This window comes from Phacochoerus africanus, chromosome 13 (genome assembly GCF_016906955.1).
Source record: "Phacochoerus africanus isolate WHEZ1 chromosome 13, ROS_Pafr_v1, whole genome shotgun sequence".
NCBI classification, from domain to species: domain Eukaryota; kingdom Metazoa; phylum Chordata; class Mammalia; order Artiodactyla; family Suidae; genus Phacochoerus; species Phacochoerus africanus.
Window position 1 is genome coordinate 11,391,231 of NC_062556.1, and position 17,746 is coordinate 11,408,976.

A 17,746-nucleotide genomic window follows, 5' to 3' on the forward strand; every position below is an offset into this window, starting at 1 on the left:
TATACAGTAAAATGTACCTATTTTGAAGGAAAAATGTAAGTATAAAATAATCAGTAAATACCTGTTTAATGTGCCTTGGGGAGAATAACTACTGAGCAATTTCATCAGCAGAGCAGAGTCAACTAGCTGTCATCTACCCAACTATTGACATCATCCCTCTCTGAAAACTCAACCAGAGATTTAGAGACCATGTAATTCAGATTGCTTTTGATCACTTCCAGAGGTCTTTTTTCTTGTTGATTTCTTTTTATTTCAACTCCTGGAGAAATTGGCAGGTACAATAAATTGTGAGTCAGTCGTCTTTATGTTATAAAATATCTTTTTCTAAGCTACCTTAGTGTATATCATACACAAACATGATGCAACACTTTCATCCTTGTATATTAATTGGTTCCTAATCCAAATTATAAACAGAGAAGGCAAAGGATGGAAAAACAAAAGTTCTGAGCTCATCTATGTGAAAAATTTTAAATATGAAAGAGAAACAGCAGTTTTTCTCACCTCTGAGTTCTCATAATTCTACTACATTTGGGAGAGAAGGAAATTGGTAAGCCTTGCCCACCTGCAGGATACTGCTTAGGAATGCTTCAGTTTCTGTGGCAGAGGAGAAGGACTATAGTGCATTCTGAGGTAAACAGATTTCCCTGGCTTACTGACCACGTGGTCTCCCTGACCTGAAACTTCCTTCCACACTTTGCTACAGTGTCCACCCTTTTCCTGTCTTCATAGATATTTTGCTTTGTTTGTTTACCCCTATTTTTATTTTTCTATTTTTTCATTATATAAATTCTTTAGGCACATTACAACAGCTTTAAAAGTAATGAAAAATAATATGTCATCGCCCTACCACTTTGTACATCCTCTTGCTTTTTGGTGGATTTTTCCCCTTTAATCTTATGTATTTGATCTTACATATATCAACATACTTTTACTAGCCATCTTCTAATAGGTAATTTTCTTTGTCCCCTTTTTCTTCCCGTGCACATTTCCTCATAGTCTGTGGTTTTGTTTTGTTCTTTAAATAATAATGAAGACTGACAAGAAGTTGCAAAATTAATATATAGAATCCCATGTACTCTTTCCCTAGCTTTCTAATAACCATATTTAAAAAGGAGCAGGTGAGATTAATTTTATAATACATTTTACTTAACCTAAATATAATTTCAGGCGTTCCCGTCGTGGTGCAGCGGAAATGAATCCGACTAGGAACCATGAGGTTGCAGGTTCGATCCCTGGCCTCGCTCAGTGGGTTAAGGATCCGGCATTGCCATGAGCTGTAGTATAGGTCACAGACACAGCTCAGATCTGGCTTTGCTGTGGCTGTGGAATAGGCCAGCAGCTCTAACTCCAATTAGACCCTAGCCTGAGAACTTCCATGTGCTGCGGGTGTGGCCCTAAAAAAAATATATATATATATATATATATATATAATTTCAAAGTGTATATAATCAATATGAAATATTTAATGAGATAATTTGCATTCCTTTTTTTTGGTTCTACGTCTTTCAAATCAAGTATATATTTTATACTTAGAATACATACCAGCTCAGACTAGCCACGCTTCAAGTACTTGTAAAAGCTACATGTGACCAGTAGATGTTGTTTGTCGGCACAGCTTTTTTGTCCAAATACGAACTTCAGTGCTTCTCTTTAATGTTAATATAATCTAAAAGTAGAACAGTGTATTCCAGAAGCCTGCAGTATTGTAGGTCTGCAAGCAAAGATCAGCTAATTGTGTGTCAAAGATTCTTGCACTGGGTCAGAAAAGGAGGACCCCCAAGTTTCTCTACAACACTAAAGTTCTCATGCTGGCTCATATACCATGCTAGCTGCATGATTATTCATGAATAAAACTAAAATATTTTAGGAGTTCCCGTCGTGCCACAGCAGAAACGAATCCGACTAGGAACCACGAGGTTGTGGGTTTGATCCCTGGCCTCGTTCAGTGGGTTAAGGATCTGACGTTGCCGTGAGCTGTGATGTAGGTCAAAGACTACATTGGATCCTGCATTGCTGTGGCTGTGGTGTAAGCTGGCCGCTGTAGCTTCAATTAGACCCCTGACCTGGGAACCTCCATATGCCATGGGTGCAACCCTGAAAAAAAAACAATAAAATAAAGTAAAATAAAATAAAATATTTTAATGTCATGGTACACAGTTCTGCTCCATGATAAGGAAGCATGATAGAGTCTTAACATTCAGAATGTAATGCTGGAGGTTTCTTCTCTTCTGAAATGGTAGCAAAGATAAGTGGCACAGAGTAATTTATTATCTTGGCAAGGTGTGAATTGAGATCATATCTGCTACAGGTTTGGTATATAGGAGTGAATAAGCCAAGGAAACATCAAAACATAAACAGTTCAATGAGGCATAGTTGTCCCCTATTTATTCTTGAAAATAAGGCAACTTTCATAATGGTTTCTTGTTTCTGGGTAGGCCTTGCTGGTAGCCACAAATTATTATCACATAAAAGACCTCAGAAAGTGCATCTTGAGAAATATTAAATGTCTATTTTATCTTTAGATTATCTATGAACATTTTATGACAAGCTAAACTTGCATAGTGGTTTAATAATACCCAGCACTTTTGTGATGGTTATATGCAGTCTTGAGCTCTCAATGCTAATGAGATATGTAATTTCCCTTATATTCATATTTTAACAAATCTTATTCTCAAATTATAAAGTTTTGAGACTCACTCTTTGATACACCTATTCTTAGCTCTAGAAAAATATGACATTCAAAGACCATCATTCAAGAGTGATACCAACAATACAATATACCTTAAAATAGTACTACATCAGTCATGACTCAGATTTTGTAAACCCTTAAGAAATGTGTTCTGTTAAATAAGTGTAGATTATCTTTTTTGTAAAGAATAGTGGGAATTAGAGACAGACACTTATTGTTATTTCATTGATTATAGACCAGTACAGGATTTTGTTTCATTGTTTTTAAGTTTTGAAAGTCTTTTTTTTTTAAACTTCTTCAAAAAACCCTATTCTAGCCTCTACTCTTTTCCTCCATATATGTATCTTAAAATCTGAATCATTTCCTCTTTTTGTGTTTACTAAAGTTATCGTTTCCTTGATTTCTTTTTCTTTTTTTTTATCTTTTTGCCTTTTCTAGGACTGCTCCCATGGCATATGGAAGTTCCCAGGCTAGGGCTCGAATCGGAGTTGTAGCCGCCAGCCTATGCCAGAGCCACAGTAACGCAGGATCCGTCTGCAACCTACACCACAGCTCACGGCAACGCCGGATCCTTAACCCACTGAGCAAGGCCAGGGATCGAACCCTCCACCTCATGGTTCCTAGTCGGATTCATCAACCACTGTGCCACAGCGGGAACTCCTCTTTTTCTTTTTTTTCTTTTTAGGGCCACAACCACAGCATATGAAGGTTCCCAGGCTAGGGGTCAAATCGGAGCTACAGCTGCCCGCCTGCACCACAGCCACAGCAACGCCAGATCTGATCAGTGTCTGCGACCTACACCACAGCTCATGGCAATGCTGGATCCTTAACCCACTGAACAAGGCCAGGGATTGAACCCACAACCTCCTCGTTCCTAGTCGTATTCATTTCTACCGCGCCACGATGGGAACTCCCTCTTCTGATCATTTCTAGCAGCAGGTGTTTTCTCAGTAAGAAAGAAGTATCCTCAATAACTCAATAAAATATGCCTGTATGTTGTAGATATTCATGGTTACAGAAAACGCTCTGTTTAAAATATATACTGTAAAACAATCAAGATTATTTTTCATTATAAATGCAAACAAGCATATTGCATGTGTGCATATATTCATAAGAATATTTTAATAAAAAATTGTATTAGATTTACTTACACACTTTGCTGTACAGCAGAAGTTAACAGAACACTGTAAACCAACTATAATAAAATATCTGTATAACATTTTCTTAAATATTTACACAATTCAGCATACTACTGAGATCCTGGGAAACCTCATATTTATCTTTATCTAATACACTAACTCTTCTTTCAGTAATCAACTAGATATATTTCCATATCGCTTAATGAGTTTTCTATGGTTGGAATTCATATCAATAACTTCTTTGTACAGACAATAACTTCTTTGTACAGATCGTTGATCATTCCTTTTTTTTTTTTTTTCTTTTTATAGCCACACCTGCAGCATATGGAAGTTCCCAGGCTAGGGGTCGAATCAGAGCTGCAGCTGCTGGCCTATACCTCAGCCATGGCAACACCAGATGTGAGCCACATCTGTGGCCTACCTGTAGCTTGTGGCAACGCCAAATTCTTAATACATTGAGTGAAGCCAGGGATCCAACCTTCATCCTCACAGGGAGAGCATCAGGTGCTTAACTCCCTGAATCACAACTGGAACTCCTTTTTTTTTGACCACACCTGCAGCATGTGGAAGATCCCAGGCCAGGGATCGAACCCTCACCACAGCTGTAGCCTGCACCAGAGCTGCAGCAAAACTGGATCCTTAACCCATTGTGCCACAGGGAAACTTCCAGTTATCCATTTCTTGCATTCAGTTTTTCCTACAACACTTTTAGGAAGATGTTCATAAAAATAAGCAATGAAAGTGAAAAAACATATTTTGAATTCTTGCATATTTTTATTAGTTTTATTTTTGCATATATTGAAAACATTACTCTGTTTTTCTCTCTGCATAGTATTTTTTACCTCAGTCTCTGTACTTATTAACTTCTCTAACTTATTGCACAGAATTTATAAGCATGCCAGATATAATGAACATTTGTTATAAATTTTTTGAGGAACATACTGCTTTTAGTGTCAATTAATGATAAGTAGACATTAAGGACATTGGAAGTAAAAAATAATTCTGGGGTTCCAGAAGACTTAAGATCTCAATTTAACCTCCCATTTTTACCTTGAAATATTTTCCATATTTTCAAAGAATTTGAGGTGGATTAAATCTCTAAGGACATTAAATTGGTTTACTTAATTGTATGCAGAGCAAAAGGGAATGAGAAATGTGCACTGAACTGACATAGAGGAAGAAAAACTGATGGGGAGAAAAATTATGTGCTGAGTCTGATATTTCTACTAGGTTATCTAACTACCATAAAGTGATTGTGAAGAGAACATAGGGATTTCATTGTCATCCTTCTGGAACCTATTTGTCTTCAAAGTGTTTAGTTTCAAAGGGTCCTTAACTTGATACCCACTTCTCTGAAAAAAGTTCTTCATCTTGAGGAAATTTTATGCACCCATGTAGAAGAGTTAAAAAATTGTGACAAAACTGTCTAAAGACTTGGCAGCTCTCTGCAGGGCTTCAAACTCAGTATGTTTGCCCATGAAGATTAAAAATGTGATGCCTTCTTTTAATTTACACCTTTTCTTACGGCTGTTCATTTTCTTCAGTAGTGGAGCCAGTGGGTGTATGTGTGTTCCGTAGGTCTTCTCAAATAGCAAAAGGCTTTGGAATGATTTGTAGATAAGATTTTTTAAATAGACCTTTTTTTCCCCCATCATTGCCAAGAGATTGTCTTTGTTGAAATGATAATAAATTATTATTATTATTATTATTATTATTATCATCCCCTTGTATATATTCTCATGTATCCATTTGATTTAAGTTATTTCTCTATGTCTATATGTCAGAATTGTTAGGGAGCTAGGACAGTGATTAAAATGCCCTTCCCCTGTCTAGCTGTATCCCATTTCTTAACTCTCAACATAGTAGTTGATGCCTCAGCAACCACAGCAGATTCACAGCTCCTCCTCTGTGCAGTCTCCTTTCTTGTCACAAAGCTTTGTGCATCTTTCCTTTCAATATTTTACCTAATTATACTTTTGAAACTCCTGGAGTCAGTTTTATAGTAATATGCATTTAAGAAGTACTTTTTAAAATGCAGAAGCAAATGTGTACAATGTAAAGAATTATAATCACTCTGTAACCTGATTCATTACTTATATGTGTTGACATGTTCACTTTAAGGCAACACTTTGAGTCTTACAAAAATGCCACTTATGGGAATGAAATACCATGTCACAGCAGAAAAGGACCTTAGCAATGGCCTTATATTTGAGATGTGGCTACTTCAATTATTATAATGCAGTAGCATCCTATTTTTTACATTTGAGTGGAAGGAATTTAAATAATTGAACAATTTGAAGGGAAATATACTTATCACTTCATAACAGCTAAATTACTCCATGCTGGCAAGTTAGGAACTTTGAGGTTTGTGTGTGTGAAGAGGGAAAAAAAGACCCAAGTCAGTGGTTCTTAGCACTGACTTCAACTCCTAATCACTGGAGAAGCTTTAAAATATTACTGATGCCTGGGTCCTATCCTTAATGATTCTTCTGATATGACTGGTGCTTTTAAACAGGATTCCTGTTGATTCTTTTGTTCAGTCTGAATTGAGACCTTATAGATCTAAGTGGCACCATAGATTTTGGAGAAATAAATTCAATTCGACCACAAAAATATATTGCGTACATAAAGTATGCCGGGCACCTGCTGCCTACAAGGTCCACATAGTTAGATAAAATAAGTTCTTTCCTTTTATTAATAAGTTTATGATCTAGTGGGGAGATGTATGAGTGAGAAGTCACTGCAAATATAAATAATTATGTTTCAGAGGGAATGTTCCATGAGTAATAAAAGGAATATTTAGTGTTGAGAAAATAATGATGTATGCTTGATCCCATTTTCATTTCCAAAGTTTTAAAATCATTTCTTTAAACACTTTAAAATTATTGCTTTGCCAACATAAATGCATATTATGGCATTGTCTCTTTTCTAAGAATAAGATCTACAACTTAGGATACCCAAAGGAGAGTATATATCATTTGTTAGGCTTTTCCTATGGATTACTTTTTTGATTCCATTCCATTTTTTTTCTTTACAATTAGGCATTTTTGTTTACTGCTTGATACTGTTAGCCACATTTTACCAAGAATGTAAAGAGATTGGACTTTTCAACTAAAGATGCTCCCCAAATTGATTATTTGTGCTACTTTTACAACTGTCATTCAGAAATCATTAAACAAGTTTTAAAACTCGCATTCAATCCTGACATTTTTCCGAGAGGGAACATATACTTTATCTTGTGAGATATTTTATTGTCCCTTTTTTTCTTCTCTCATTTGTCATTTTTTTTTTAAGTAGCTGAAAGAAATAAACTGTGTTTTCCTTGTTGCTATATGAGATCTATTTAAAATTTGCCATAACAGTGGGGGAGTAAAATAAATAAGTCTCATGCAAAATTCCAGAAAAGAGCTGATGAAAACTTATGTTTAAAATTTCTGGGGTTCCCTTCGTGGCTCAGTGGTTAACTAACCCGACTGAGATCCATGAGGATGTGAGTTCAATCCCTGGCCTTGCTCATTAGGATAAGGACTCAGTGTTGCCGTGAGCTGTGGTGTAGGCCAGCAGCTGCAGCTCCAATTCAGCACCTAGCCTGGGAACTTTCACATGCTGCTGGTGCGGCCCTAAAAAACATAAAACAAAAAATTAATGATAATAAATAAAATAAAATTTCTAGTTTTAGTGCTATTTTTATGGCTTCAGCTGTTACTTATCTAACTCTTCTATTGAAGCAGCTCCTGGCATGCTGTGGATAAAGGAGTGACACGATCCATGACCCATGCAACCCCTATAACAGGAACATTCTGTGCTCTCCTGTTATACAATTCATATTTTGTGGGGAGTTCCCTTATGGTCTAGTGGTTAGGGCTCAGTGCTTCTGCCACTGCAGCCTGAGTTCAGTCCTTGGTCTGTGAACTGAGAACCCACATCAAGCTGCTGCACATGGCGGCCAAAAATAAACAAACAAGTAAATAAATGATAAAACCGTATTTTACTAATTTATTCTATTATTTATAATTTTAAAATAAGTTACTTCTTTTTTTCCTGTCACACACCAGGGAGATGAATAGGTATGTCCTGGAAGTTGGTACTTATATCTCCTGTCTGAGACTTTGAGCACATTCCACACTTTGAAGAATAAAAACTTGAAACTTTCTTAAGGAAAGACAAATGGTAACATTTTTGTCACTTTAAAAATTGTTAATATTAGTTAATGCAGTTAACAGAAATTGGCTTGGTAAGTTGAAAATGTCCATTATATTTGATGAGGAATTTTGAAAATCTTCAAAAACTGACTTAAAAACTGTTAACATAGGTGAAATACTTTGGTCCTTACTTAGGTCAAGGCCTGCAGAACTACTCCTGTACTCCTAGCCATATCATCGTAAAACATAACAAGTAGGCTTCTATGGTGGAAAAAGAAATACTCATGTTTGACAACCAAATAACTAATGGAACCTAGAAGAAAAAAAAGATACCAGGAGAAGTAATATTTCTTAATTTTATACATGAAGATTTCCTTTCTGTTTTCCATCTAATGTCACTAAACTTCTGGAATTGGATCTTTGTTGCCTAAATGCTGTGGCACAGTCATGTGGAATTTACATCATCTATTTCTTCTGGTTCTATAGATACCATCAGTGACTAAAATATGGTTATTCCTTCAAAGATACAGTGTCTAAGATCTAATCATATAATGTGCATATAAAATATAAAAAGTGGAGTTCCCGTCGTGGCGCAGTGGTTGACGAATCCAACTAGGAACCATGAGGTTGCGGGTTCGGTCCCTGCCCTTGCTCAGTGGGTTAAGGATCCATCGTTACCGTGAGCTGTGGTGTAGGTTGCAGAGACGGCTCGGATCCCGCGTTGCTGTGGCTCTGGCGTAGGCCGGTGGCTACAGCTCAGATTCGACCCCTAGCCTGGGAACCTCCATGTGCCGCGGGAGCGGCCCAAGAAATGGCAAAAAGACAAAAAATAAATAAATAAATAAATAAAATAAAATATAAAAAGTGAAGTTGTAGAGACATCTGGAAAATAATATGAAGCTATCAGATTTTCGAATCTTTTATCAGAAAATTGATGTTTCAGCTAATGTCTTAAAATCCTGTATCACATAATCCTATATCACAGAAGTGTTTAATATGTACCTATGTCTGAGGAAAGACATGGACAAGAGAGGGGTGGCAAGAAGAGCAAGATAGAGCCTTAAACTTTTTACCTGAGCTCAGAGGATAAAGGAAAATATCTTGCCTTCTTACGTATGGAAAAAGAGAGAGAGAGAGAGATCCTCCTTTTTGTAATTCCTAGTGTTCTTTCATGTCTCCATGGAACAGGAACCCAGTTAGATTATATTTTCATGGGAGTAGAGAAATGCCTTGTTATGAGCATCCTTAGTAGGAACATTTTAAGAGGTTTTATTATGTGTCGTATGACCTCGCATCTCTGGTAATACCAAGAGGTAAATTGCATGTGAATTGCAGCTCACCATTGAATTTATGAATACTAAATTCAATAGTATTTATTGAATATATGAATACTAAATTCAATAGTATTTATTGAATATTACTTATGTGGCCCATGCGTAGCAGGGGCTAAAAATTAAATATTAAGATTTAAGACCACATTTCACTTCAGAAGTCCAAGGCATACATGAGCGAGGAGTTTACACTCCTCTCGATAAGAATTATAATACAATTAATTGACAATCGTATCACTTAAGTCAGGGTCCATTCATGAGTACTACCGTGGTCTATTTTATATGTGAACAAGTAAAGAAAAATGTCAGGTACTCTTACCTTTTCACTCTTTTTCTGAAGAAAAAACTATCCTTATTCCTTTCCAAGCCAGTCCATTCTCTAACGCCTTCTTCAAGATTTCCCTATCACCATTTCTCTCTTGCAGTGTTTCTCTGACTCTTTCATACTCTGAGGTCTACAACCATATTTAAGTCTCTTCATCCTAAGAACCATGAACCTGTTTTTCTCTCAGCCTCCTGTCCTAGTTTTTCTTAGCTTTTACCACAAAATCCTTTGAAAGAGTGCATTCCAGTTGCCACCTTCGCTTCCTCGGTTTTCTTTCATTGAGGAGCCCAGTGCAGTCAGGCTTTCCACCCACTGCATTCGGATCACCAAATCCAGCAAACTCTCTGTGTCTTCACTATACCTGACCTTTCTGACATGTGGAGAAATTGACAATGTAATAATAATCAAGCAGTGTGGTAGGCTTCTGATGTTTTATATTTTTTTAATATCTGAAAAACTTGGGGGAATAAAATAAAGTAACAGTCTCAGCGTCACAAAAAAGATCAAGAAAATTCTCTTGGACAAGACTAATCCTCTCTAATGTAAGCTTTTATTTAGGTAAGAAACTTTAAGAAAAGAGCAATTCTATAACTTCAGGCTTTCTAAGGAAGGAGTTGAACTCAAATACTAAGCCTGTCAAAAGCATTGCATGTCATCAAAGAAATTGAGGAATTGTACTGCCTGCTCATTCAGGCAACGTATGACAGTTCGACAGAAAAAAAAAAAAAAAAAAGCTATACATTGCAAAGCTAAGTGTTCATTTCAAGTGTGTCCTCCATATTCAGAACCTTTCTGTGATCTAATAAAATTAACCATCTCCTTTTTAACAGTCTCCTGGTCCAACCACAGTACAAGTCTCTCTTGATTCTTCACAGAAACTTTGTTAGCCTTACAATAGTTTCGTAACCTGTTTCTTAGATCTGTGTCTATCTTTTATCTGATTTGTTCCTTTGGAGTCATGTTTAGGGTTGTTCGTATGTTTGGTTCTTTCCCACATATTGAGCACTTGAGGTATTTCCACTCCTTTAGTCCCCTTAACTAACGCTTGGTCATGTGACTTTCTTTGACCAGCAATTTGAGAAGAAGTGACATGTGTTGCTTCAGGGCAGAAGCCAGAGTCGGTGATACTTCAGCACATTTTCTCTCTCCTCCACCGTGGTTGCCTGTAGCGTTCCAGACAGTGGTTACATTGTCAGTCTCACTCCCAAAGTGAGGGTGATGGTGAAGGACCTGGAGCTGGAGCACAAAATAGGCATTTGTTCCTTAAGCCCCCGCAATTTGAGGGCTGTCTCAGCATAACCTTGTCTCACCTCATTTTGGCAGAGCACACCATCAGTAGGGTCTTGAAAGACAGTGACTGAAAAGCAAATGTTTATGTCTGAAAATGTAACTCTTCTGACTTCATATTTTATGGATAGTTTGGCTAGAAATGGTGTTCTGAGTTTTGTATTACTCTTGATTTTGAAGGCATTATTTTCTCCTATATTCTAGTTTTGCCATGGGGAAGTCTAGTGTCATTCTGAATCTCGATACCTTGTGTAAACCTTTTTTTTTTTCTTGTTAGCCTTTTCCTTTGCCCTGATGTTCTAAAATTTTATGATGATGTGCCTTCCTGGGGGTGTTAGGTCATATATTTAATTTCTGGAGAAAAAAAAATAACTGTCTTTGATAATTTCCTCTCTTTCATGTTCCCTAGTCACTCTTTCTACAGCTTCTTCTCCATGGATATTGGCCTTTCAGCAGAAGATCTTCCAATTTCCTTTTTTCTTTATCTCTCTTCTTTTTGTTGCATCTCTTTATCTTTTTGTTCTGTTTTATGACAGATGTTTTCAATGTTATTTTTAAGCCTTTGTTATGTCTGCAATATCTGCATATCTAAACTTTGCATATATTTGCAATTTTTTTTCAGTTGCTTCACTGTCTCATTTTTCAGGTTCCCTTTTGTTGTATTTTTTCATTGCTGCTCCTAGTCTCCCTTTTCTACCTGTGTCATTCATGTTGGATGCCACAACTATGCACTGTCTTTCAAAGCATATTAGTAGCGCAGGCACCAGCTCACATGCCAGCCCTAGCACCTGCTCCAGCACCTATAGAGCTAGGGCCAGTTCTAGCATAAGGTCTAGAACTACATAAAACTCTGGGACTTTTTCCAGCTCCACGGCTAAAGACAGTACCAGTTCTAGAATTAGAATCAGCTATATAACTAGAGCCAGCTCCAGAGATAGAGGTAGTTCCATCATTAACCATAGTGCCAGCTCCAGGAGCAGCTCCAAAACTAGAGCAAATTCCAGAACCAGTCCTAGCAGCACCTCTGGGCTAGAGCCAGCTTCTGCACTGGCTCTGGGATAAAGATAGGTCCAACTGTAGAGCTCAAGCCAGCTCGAGCACCAGCTCTTGTACCAGCCCTAACCTAGTGCCAGCTCTGGCTTCATCTGTAGAGCTGATATCAGCTCCAGATCTAGAGTCATCTCCATTGGCAGTTCTCAGAGCAGGCCTGGCACCAGCGCTGGAGTTAGAGTCAGTCCCGAACTGGAGCCAGTTCATGACCAGTTCTAGCACTACTATCTGAGCCAGCTCCAGAGAGCAAGCTAGGGCCAGCAACACACTTAGAGCCAACTTGAGCACCACAGCCAGCAGTAGCATCAGAGACAGTCTTTTCAGAGTTCGAGCCAACTGAGGCACCAGCTCCTGAGCCAGTTCTGCAGCTGGAGCCAGCACCAGCTCTAGTGCCAGCCACTGGCTCTGGGGCCAACTGCCACACCAGAGCTTTCCCTACCCTCCCTTACAATGACATCATTTTGCTTTTTGTAGTTGTTTTTGTGTTTTGTATATTGTAGTTTATTATATTTTAATTTTACAATTCACATACAATAAAATTTTAACTTCTTAATCATTAAAAATAGAAAGAAGGGGAGTTCCCGTCGTGGCGCAGTGGTTAACGAATCCGACTAGGAACCATGAGGTTGCGGGTTCGGTCCCTGCCCTTGCTCAGTGGGTTAAGGATCTGGCGTTGCCGTGAGCTGTGGTGTAGGTTGCAGACACGGCTCGGATCCCGCGTTGCTGTGGCTCTGGCGTAGGCCGGTGGCTACAGCTCCGATTCGACCCCTAGCCTGGGAACCTCCATATGCCGCAGGAGTGGCCCAAGAAATGACAAAAAGGCAAAAAAAAAAAAATAGAAAGAAGGGAGTTCCTGCCATGGCTCAGTAGTTAATGAACCTTACTAATAGCCATGAGGATACGGGTTCAATCCCTGGCCTTGCTCAGTGGGTCAGGGATCCAGCATTGCCATGAGCTATGGTGTAGGTCACAGACACCATATGCTCAGATCCCGCATTGCTGTGGCTGTGGTGTAGACTGGCAACTACAGTTCCCATTCGACCCCTAGCCTGAGAACCTCCATATGCCACATGTATGGCCTAAAAAGACAAAAAAAATTTTAATTTAAAATTTTTTAAATAAAAATAAAATGATAATAATGATGAAAGGATCTTGTATTTTTTTTCCTGAGCCAATGTATATGCATGGATTATATTCTTTTGAATAATGTTAAAATATTTTGCATCAGTCCTTAAATTTTGCTGTGTCTCTTCTTGTCCCTTTCAACTGCTTCTCTTTCTAATCTTAAAAATGTAAATGGTCCCCCAAAATTAGCCTAGGTGTTTTGATCCCTTTGTTTATTCCTCTTTGGAGACTTTTGCCTAATGCTGTGCCTCAGTTAATATGTCCATGTAAATAATTCCAGATTCTGCACTCCCCTTATGTATACCACCATCACTCTAAATCAGCAGATATAAACTGAGGGCAACCTTATTATTTTTTCCCAAATGTGTACCTGTCTTCTTCAGTATTTTCATAATATTACCATTCTCCCTGTCATCCATATTAAAAACTTAGTAGGAGTTCCTGTCATGACACAGTGGAAACAAATCCGACTAGAAACCCTGAGGTTGTGGGTTCGATCCCTGGCCTCACTCGGTGGGTTAAGGATCTGGCATTGCCTTGAGCTGTGGTGTAGGTCGCAGAAGTGGTTCGGATCTGGCGTTGCTGTGGCTGTGGTGTAGGCCGGCAGCTGTAGCTCTGATTCAACCCCCAGCCTTGGAATCTCCATATGCCAAGGGTGCAGCCCTAAAAAGCAAAGTAAAATTAAAATAAAACAAAATAAAATAAAATAACTTAGTAACCTTATTTGAATCTGCTCTTCCACTTTAATCCTTAAATCCAGTGTCTCATCCAACTCTGGATCTCCTCTTTCCAGAGTCTCTTACTTGCCATTTCCCTATTCCAAATCCTGGTTTAGGTGCCTATTGTCTCTCTTCTAGAAGGCCATGTAAAATAGTTTGCTACTATTTCCTCTTGCTCAAAAATTACATACAGTTCTCTTGCGGTGCAGCAGGTTAAGGATCCATCATTGTCCCTGCAGCAGCTTGGGTCACTGCTATGGCATTGGTTCAGTCCCTGGCCCAGGAATTTCAACATGCCACAGGCATGGCCACAAAAAAAATTACAAGTTTCTTTTCTAAAACTTTAATTTTTTGAATGAAGTCTTACAGTCATACATTTTCATTGGCTTTCTCTTTCTTTAACCCCTATTATTTGTATCTTAGCTCACACTTATTTCTAGGGTTCCTTTATCAACTATTACAAATTAGCATCTCATGGGCTGAAGGCACCTCCACAGATTTTTGTGTTTGTTTAGAACAGAGGTTTTTTGTTTGTTGGTTTTTTTGTGTGTGTTTTAGGGCCATACCTGCGGCCTATGGCAATATGGAGGTTCCCAGGCTAGGGGTCAAATTGGAGTACAGCTGCCGTCCTACACCACAGCCACAGTGACGTGGGATCCGAGTTGCATCTGTGACCTACAGCACAGCTGTGGCAACACGAGATCCTTAACCCATTGAGCAAGGCCAGGGATTGAACCCACAACCTCATGGGTCCTAGTTGGATTCGTTTCCACTCTGCCATGCAGAGTTTTTAAAACATGTAACTCTATGATAGTTTAGATACAGTGTAATTTTGGATGCATATGTCATATCTGATTATGTACTTGGGAAATATGTTCTTGAAAATCCTACCCATATTAAAAGTTATAGGAGTTCCCATCGTGACTCAGTCGTTAATGAACCTGACTAGTATCCATGAGGATGCGGGTTTTATCCCTGGCCTCACTCAGTGGTTTAAGGATCCAGTGTTGCATGAGCTGTGGTGTAGGTTGCAGAAGTGGCTCGTGTCCAGCATTGCTACGGGCTGTGACATGGCCGGCAGCTGCAGCTCCCATTTGATCCCTCGAATGTCATGGGTGCGGCCCTGAAAAGACAAAAATAAATGAATAAATAAAGTTATGAAAGATCCTTGGTGTACAAACAGTATCATGAAAAATTAATATTTAAGGGGTTATCTATAAGAATCTGTTCTTCAGAGTGGTTCTTGTTACATAAGAATCAGTTTTCTCTTTAAGCTAATATCACAATAAATGTCAAGTATTCCAGAGACATCTTTGCATTTTGTGGGATATTGGGTTTAAATAAATATAGGATATATAATGGGAATATGCAAAATATGTAAGGATGGTTGTAAATCATTTTGAAAATGTGGGGGGAAATGTTGCCTGTAATTGATTTCCACAGAAAGTATTTGGACATTTTAATAAGCTCTGTAAAATGCAATAAAGATCTTGTCATTTGGATAAATTTTAGTAAAGGTAATGGTAGTTCAAACACAATGGCCTTTCTAAAAACAGAAAGAGTCATTTAGGCCTTTATAAGATCATTACTGCTGCCCCAGACTATTGCATACCTTTTGCCAAGTTGTTGATTCTCTCTCCTGGGAAAATGTAGACTCGTGATTTGCACTTCTATGATTCTTCACAAATTTACCTAGAACAGAGAATATTTGACTGAATTCCTACTTGGAGGACCACATTTATTCTCAGCATGTGTGCAGAGCTTTAAAAGGGAATGTGATCAGAAGAGTGAAGGGTTGTCATCGAGATGTTTGGTACAGCTGAATTTGTGGTCATATCTTGTTAGTAGAAAATCATGGGCGTTCCTGTTGTGGCTCAGTGGTAATGATCCCAACTAGGATCCACGAGGACACGGGTTCAATCCCTGGCCTCACTCAGTGGCTTGAGGATCCAGCATTGCCGTGAGCTGTGGTGTAGGTTGCAGCCGTGGCTGGGATCTGGCATTGCTGTAACACTGGCTTAGGCTGGTAGCTGCAGCTCCAGTTCCACCCCTAGCCTGGGAACTTCCATATGCCCCAGAGGTGGCCTTCAAAAGAAAAAAAAAAAAAAAGAACAAAAGAAAAGACGAGAAAAAGAAAACCATGGAAGTAGTCTACAGATGAGTGGCATGAGTGATCAATATGAATTTTTAATAAAAATGTATTAGGCAAGTATTTACTTATAGTACTATTGCAAGGCTTTACCAGCTATATTAAAAAGACCAAAACATTGAAATCACTAAAATAAAGAGCCAAAAATTTTTAAAACATATTGTACATACACCATAGGAAGAGTGTAAAGTAAGCAATATATTTTCCTAATGTGAAACATTATATAACAATCATTTATAATGATGAAACTGAACTGTCAGATTCACAAATACATTCTAATCTAAATCATCAAAGAGATTACATTTGTGTATAGTTTTAATATTGTTTTTATCTTTTTTAGAAATTTCAAAAGGATTAATTTGTAATATTTTCTATGTAATTTCCAGTCATTTGGACTGCACATGTCCATAGAATATTTCATTTCCAAATCAATCAAAATATGTTGTTTATCTTTCTAATTTTTATTTTACAGTCATAATGAAAAGTCTCTAAACTAGAAAGTAGAGTTTTTTGATCCCAAGTGTTTCTAGTTTTCTAGTCCTTGTCCAGTTCCATTACTAATCATTTGGTCTCTTCTGGAAGGAACCTTTGGGCTGAGAGCTCTCAACCCTGTGATCTCACTTTCTGTCTCAGTCTGTATCAAGCCTGTAATTTACTGGGAATTCATAAGCACCTTCTTAACTACATAACACAGGGCAGCTTTTTAAAATTTAATTTCTTGTAAAATAACATTTGTTTAAAACCTTCTGGAGTTCCCGTCATGGCGCAGCAGAAACGAATCCAACTAGGAACCATGGGGTTGTGGGTTCGGTCCCTGGCCTCGCTCAGTGGATTGAGGATCTGGCGTGGCCATGAGCTGTGGTGTAGGTCATGGATGTGGCTCAGATCTGGCGTTGCTGTGGCTGTGGTGTAGGTCAGAGGTTACAGCTCCAACTGGACCCCTAGCCTGGGAACCTCCATATGCCAGGGGTGCAGCCCTAAAAAAAAAAAAACTTTTAAAAAGATTTGGAAATAATGTCACGTGGAAGTATTAGCATCAACATGGTCCTTAAACCAGGTGTTACTTCCTGTCTACATACTCATTTTTCTTACACCTGCTTTGCTTTCTCCTTTAGGAATGGCAAAATTCTATTCAGAAGAATGCAGGACTTGCATTTATTGAACTCATCAATGAAGGAAGGTAATTAATTTTACAATTTTTGGAAAACTAGTCAGCATACATTTTAGTCCACTGGGTGACTTCTTTTTCCTACCATCTGTTCCGAAAATTTGTAAGAAAATATATTTTAGTTAAATAATTTATCACACAGGTACGTAAACTTTAAAGGAACAAAGTTTAAAATGTTAAAACGTATTTATTTGAGAGCAGGTATAAAATAAAGGGACAAGCTTTATAAGATTTTTGTGGGATCTGAGCCATGTCTTACCAAGCAGTAAAGTTGTTTTACACAGATCAAGTGAACCCAATCTGTAGTCCCATCTGCTCCTCCATCTGTTTTCAGAGCCATGTTGAGTGTTTACTCCCTCAGCCCACCTCGGTTCATGTGAAATAGTTTTATTTGAACATGTCATGCTATCTGGTATCCAACTAAAAATGTGAGGGAAGTTAAATAAAAATATAGCAACTATAAGGATCTGGTTAAGAATTTACTTATACGATTGTTAAAATGATGCTGCGGTAAAGATCATGGTTGAACCCACTGTTGCATTCATCATTTATGATAAACTTGTCTGCCATGAATTTCCCAATATGTTATTGGAAATGGATACATTAAGACAGATGTAACTGT

General features: G+C 38.1%; 1 protein-coding gene across 8 annotated transcripts in view; it reads left to right on the plus strand.

Annotated features, from left to right (window-relative positions):
* The window catches only part of NBEA (neurobeachin), a 636,767-nt gene that overhangs the window by 289,483 nt on the left and 329,538 nt on the right, over positions 1–17,746 (plus strand). For all 8 annotated transcript variants that reach the window (XM_047756277.1, XM_047756280.1, XM_047756278.1 and 5 more), the window contains one exon: positions 17,072–17,136. In XM_047756277.1, coding sequence (XP_047612233.1) covers positions 17,072–17,136 — 65 coding nt within the window. The remainder of the gene's footprint in view (positions 1–17,071; positions 17,137–17,746) is intronic.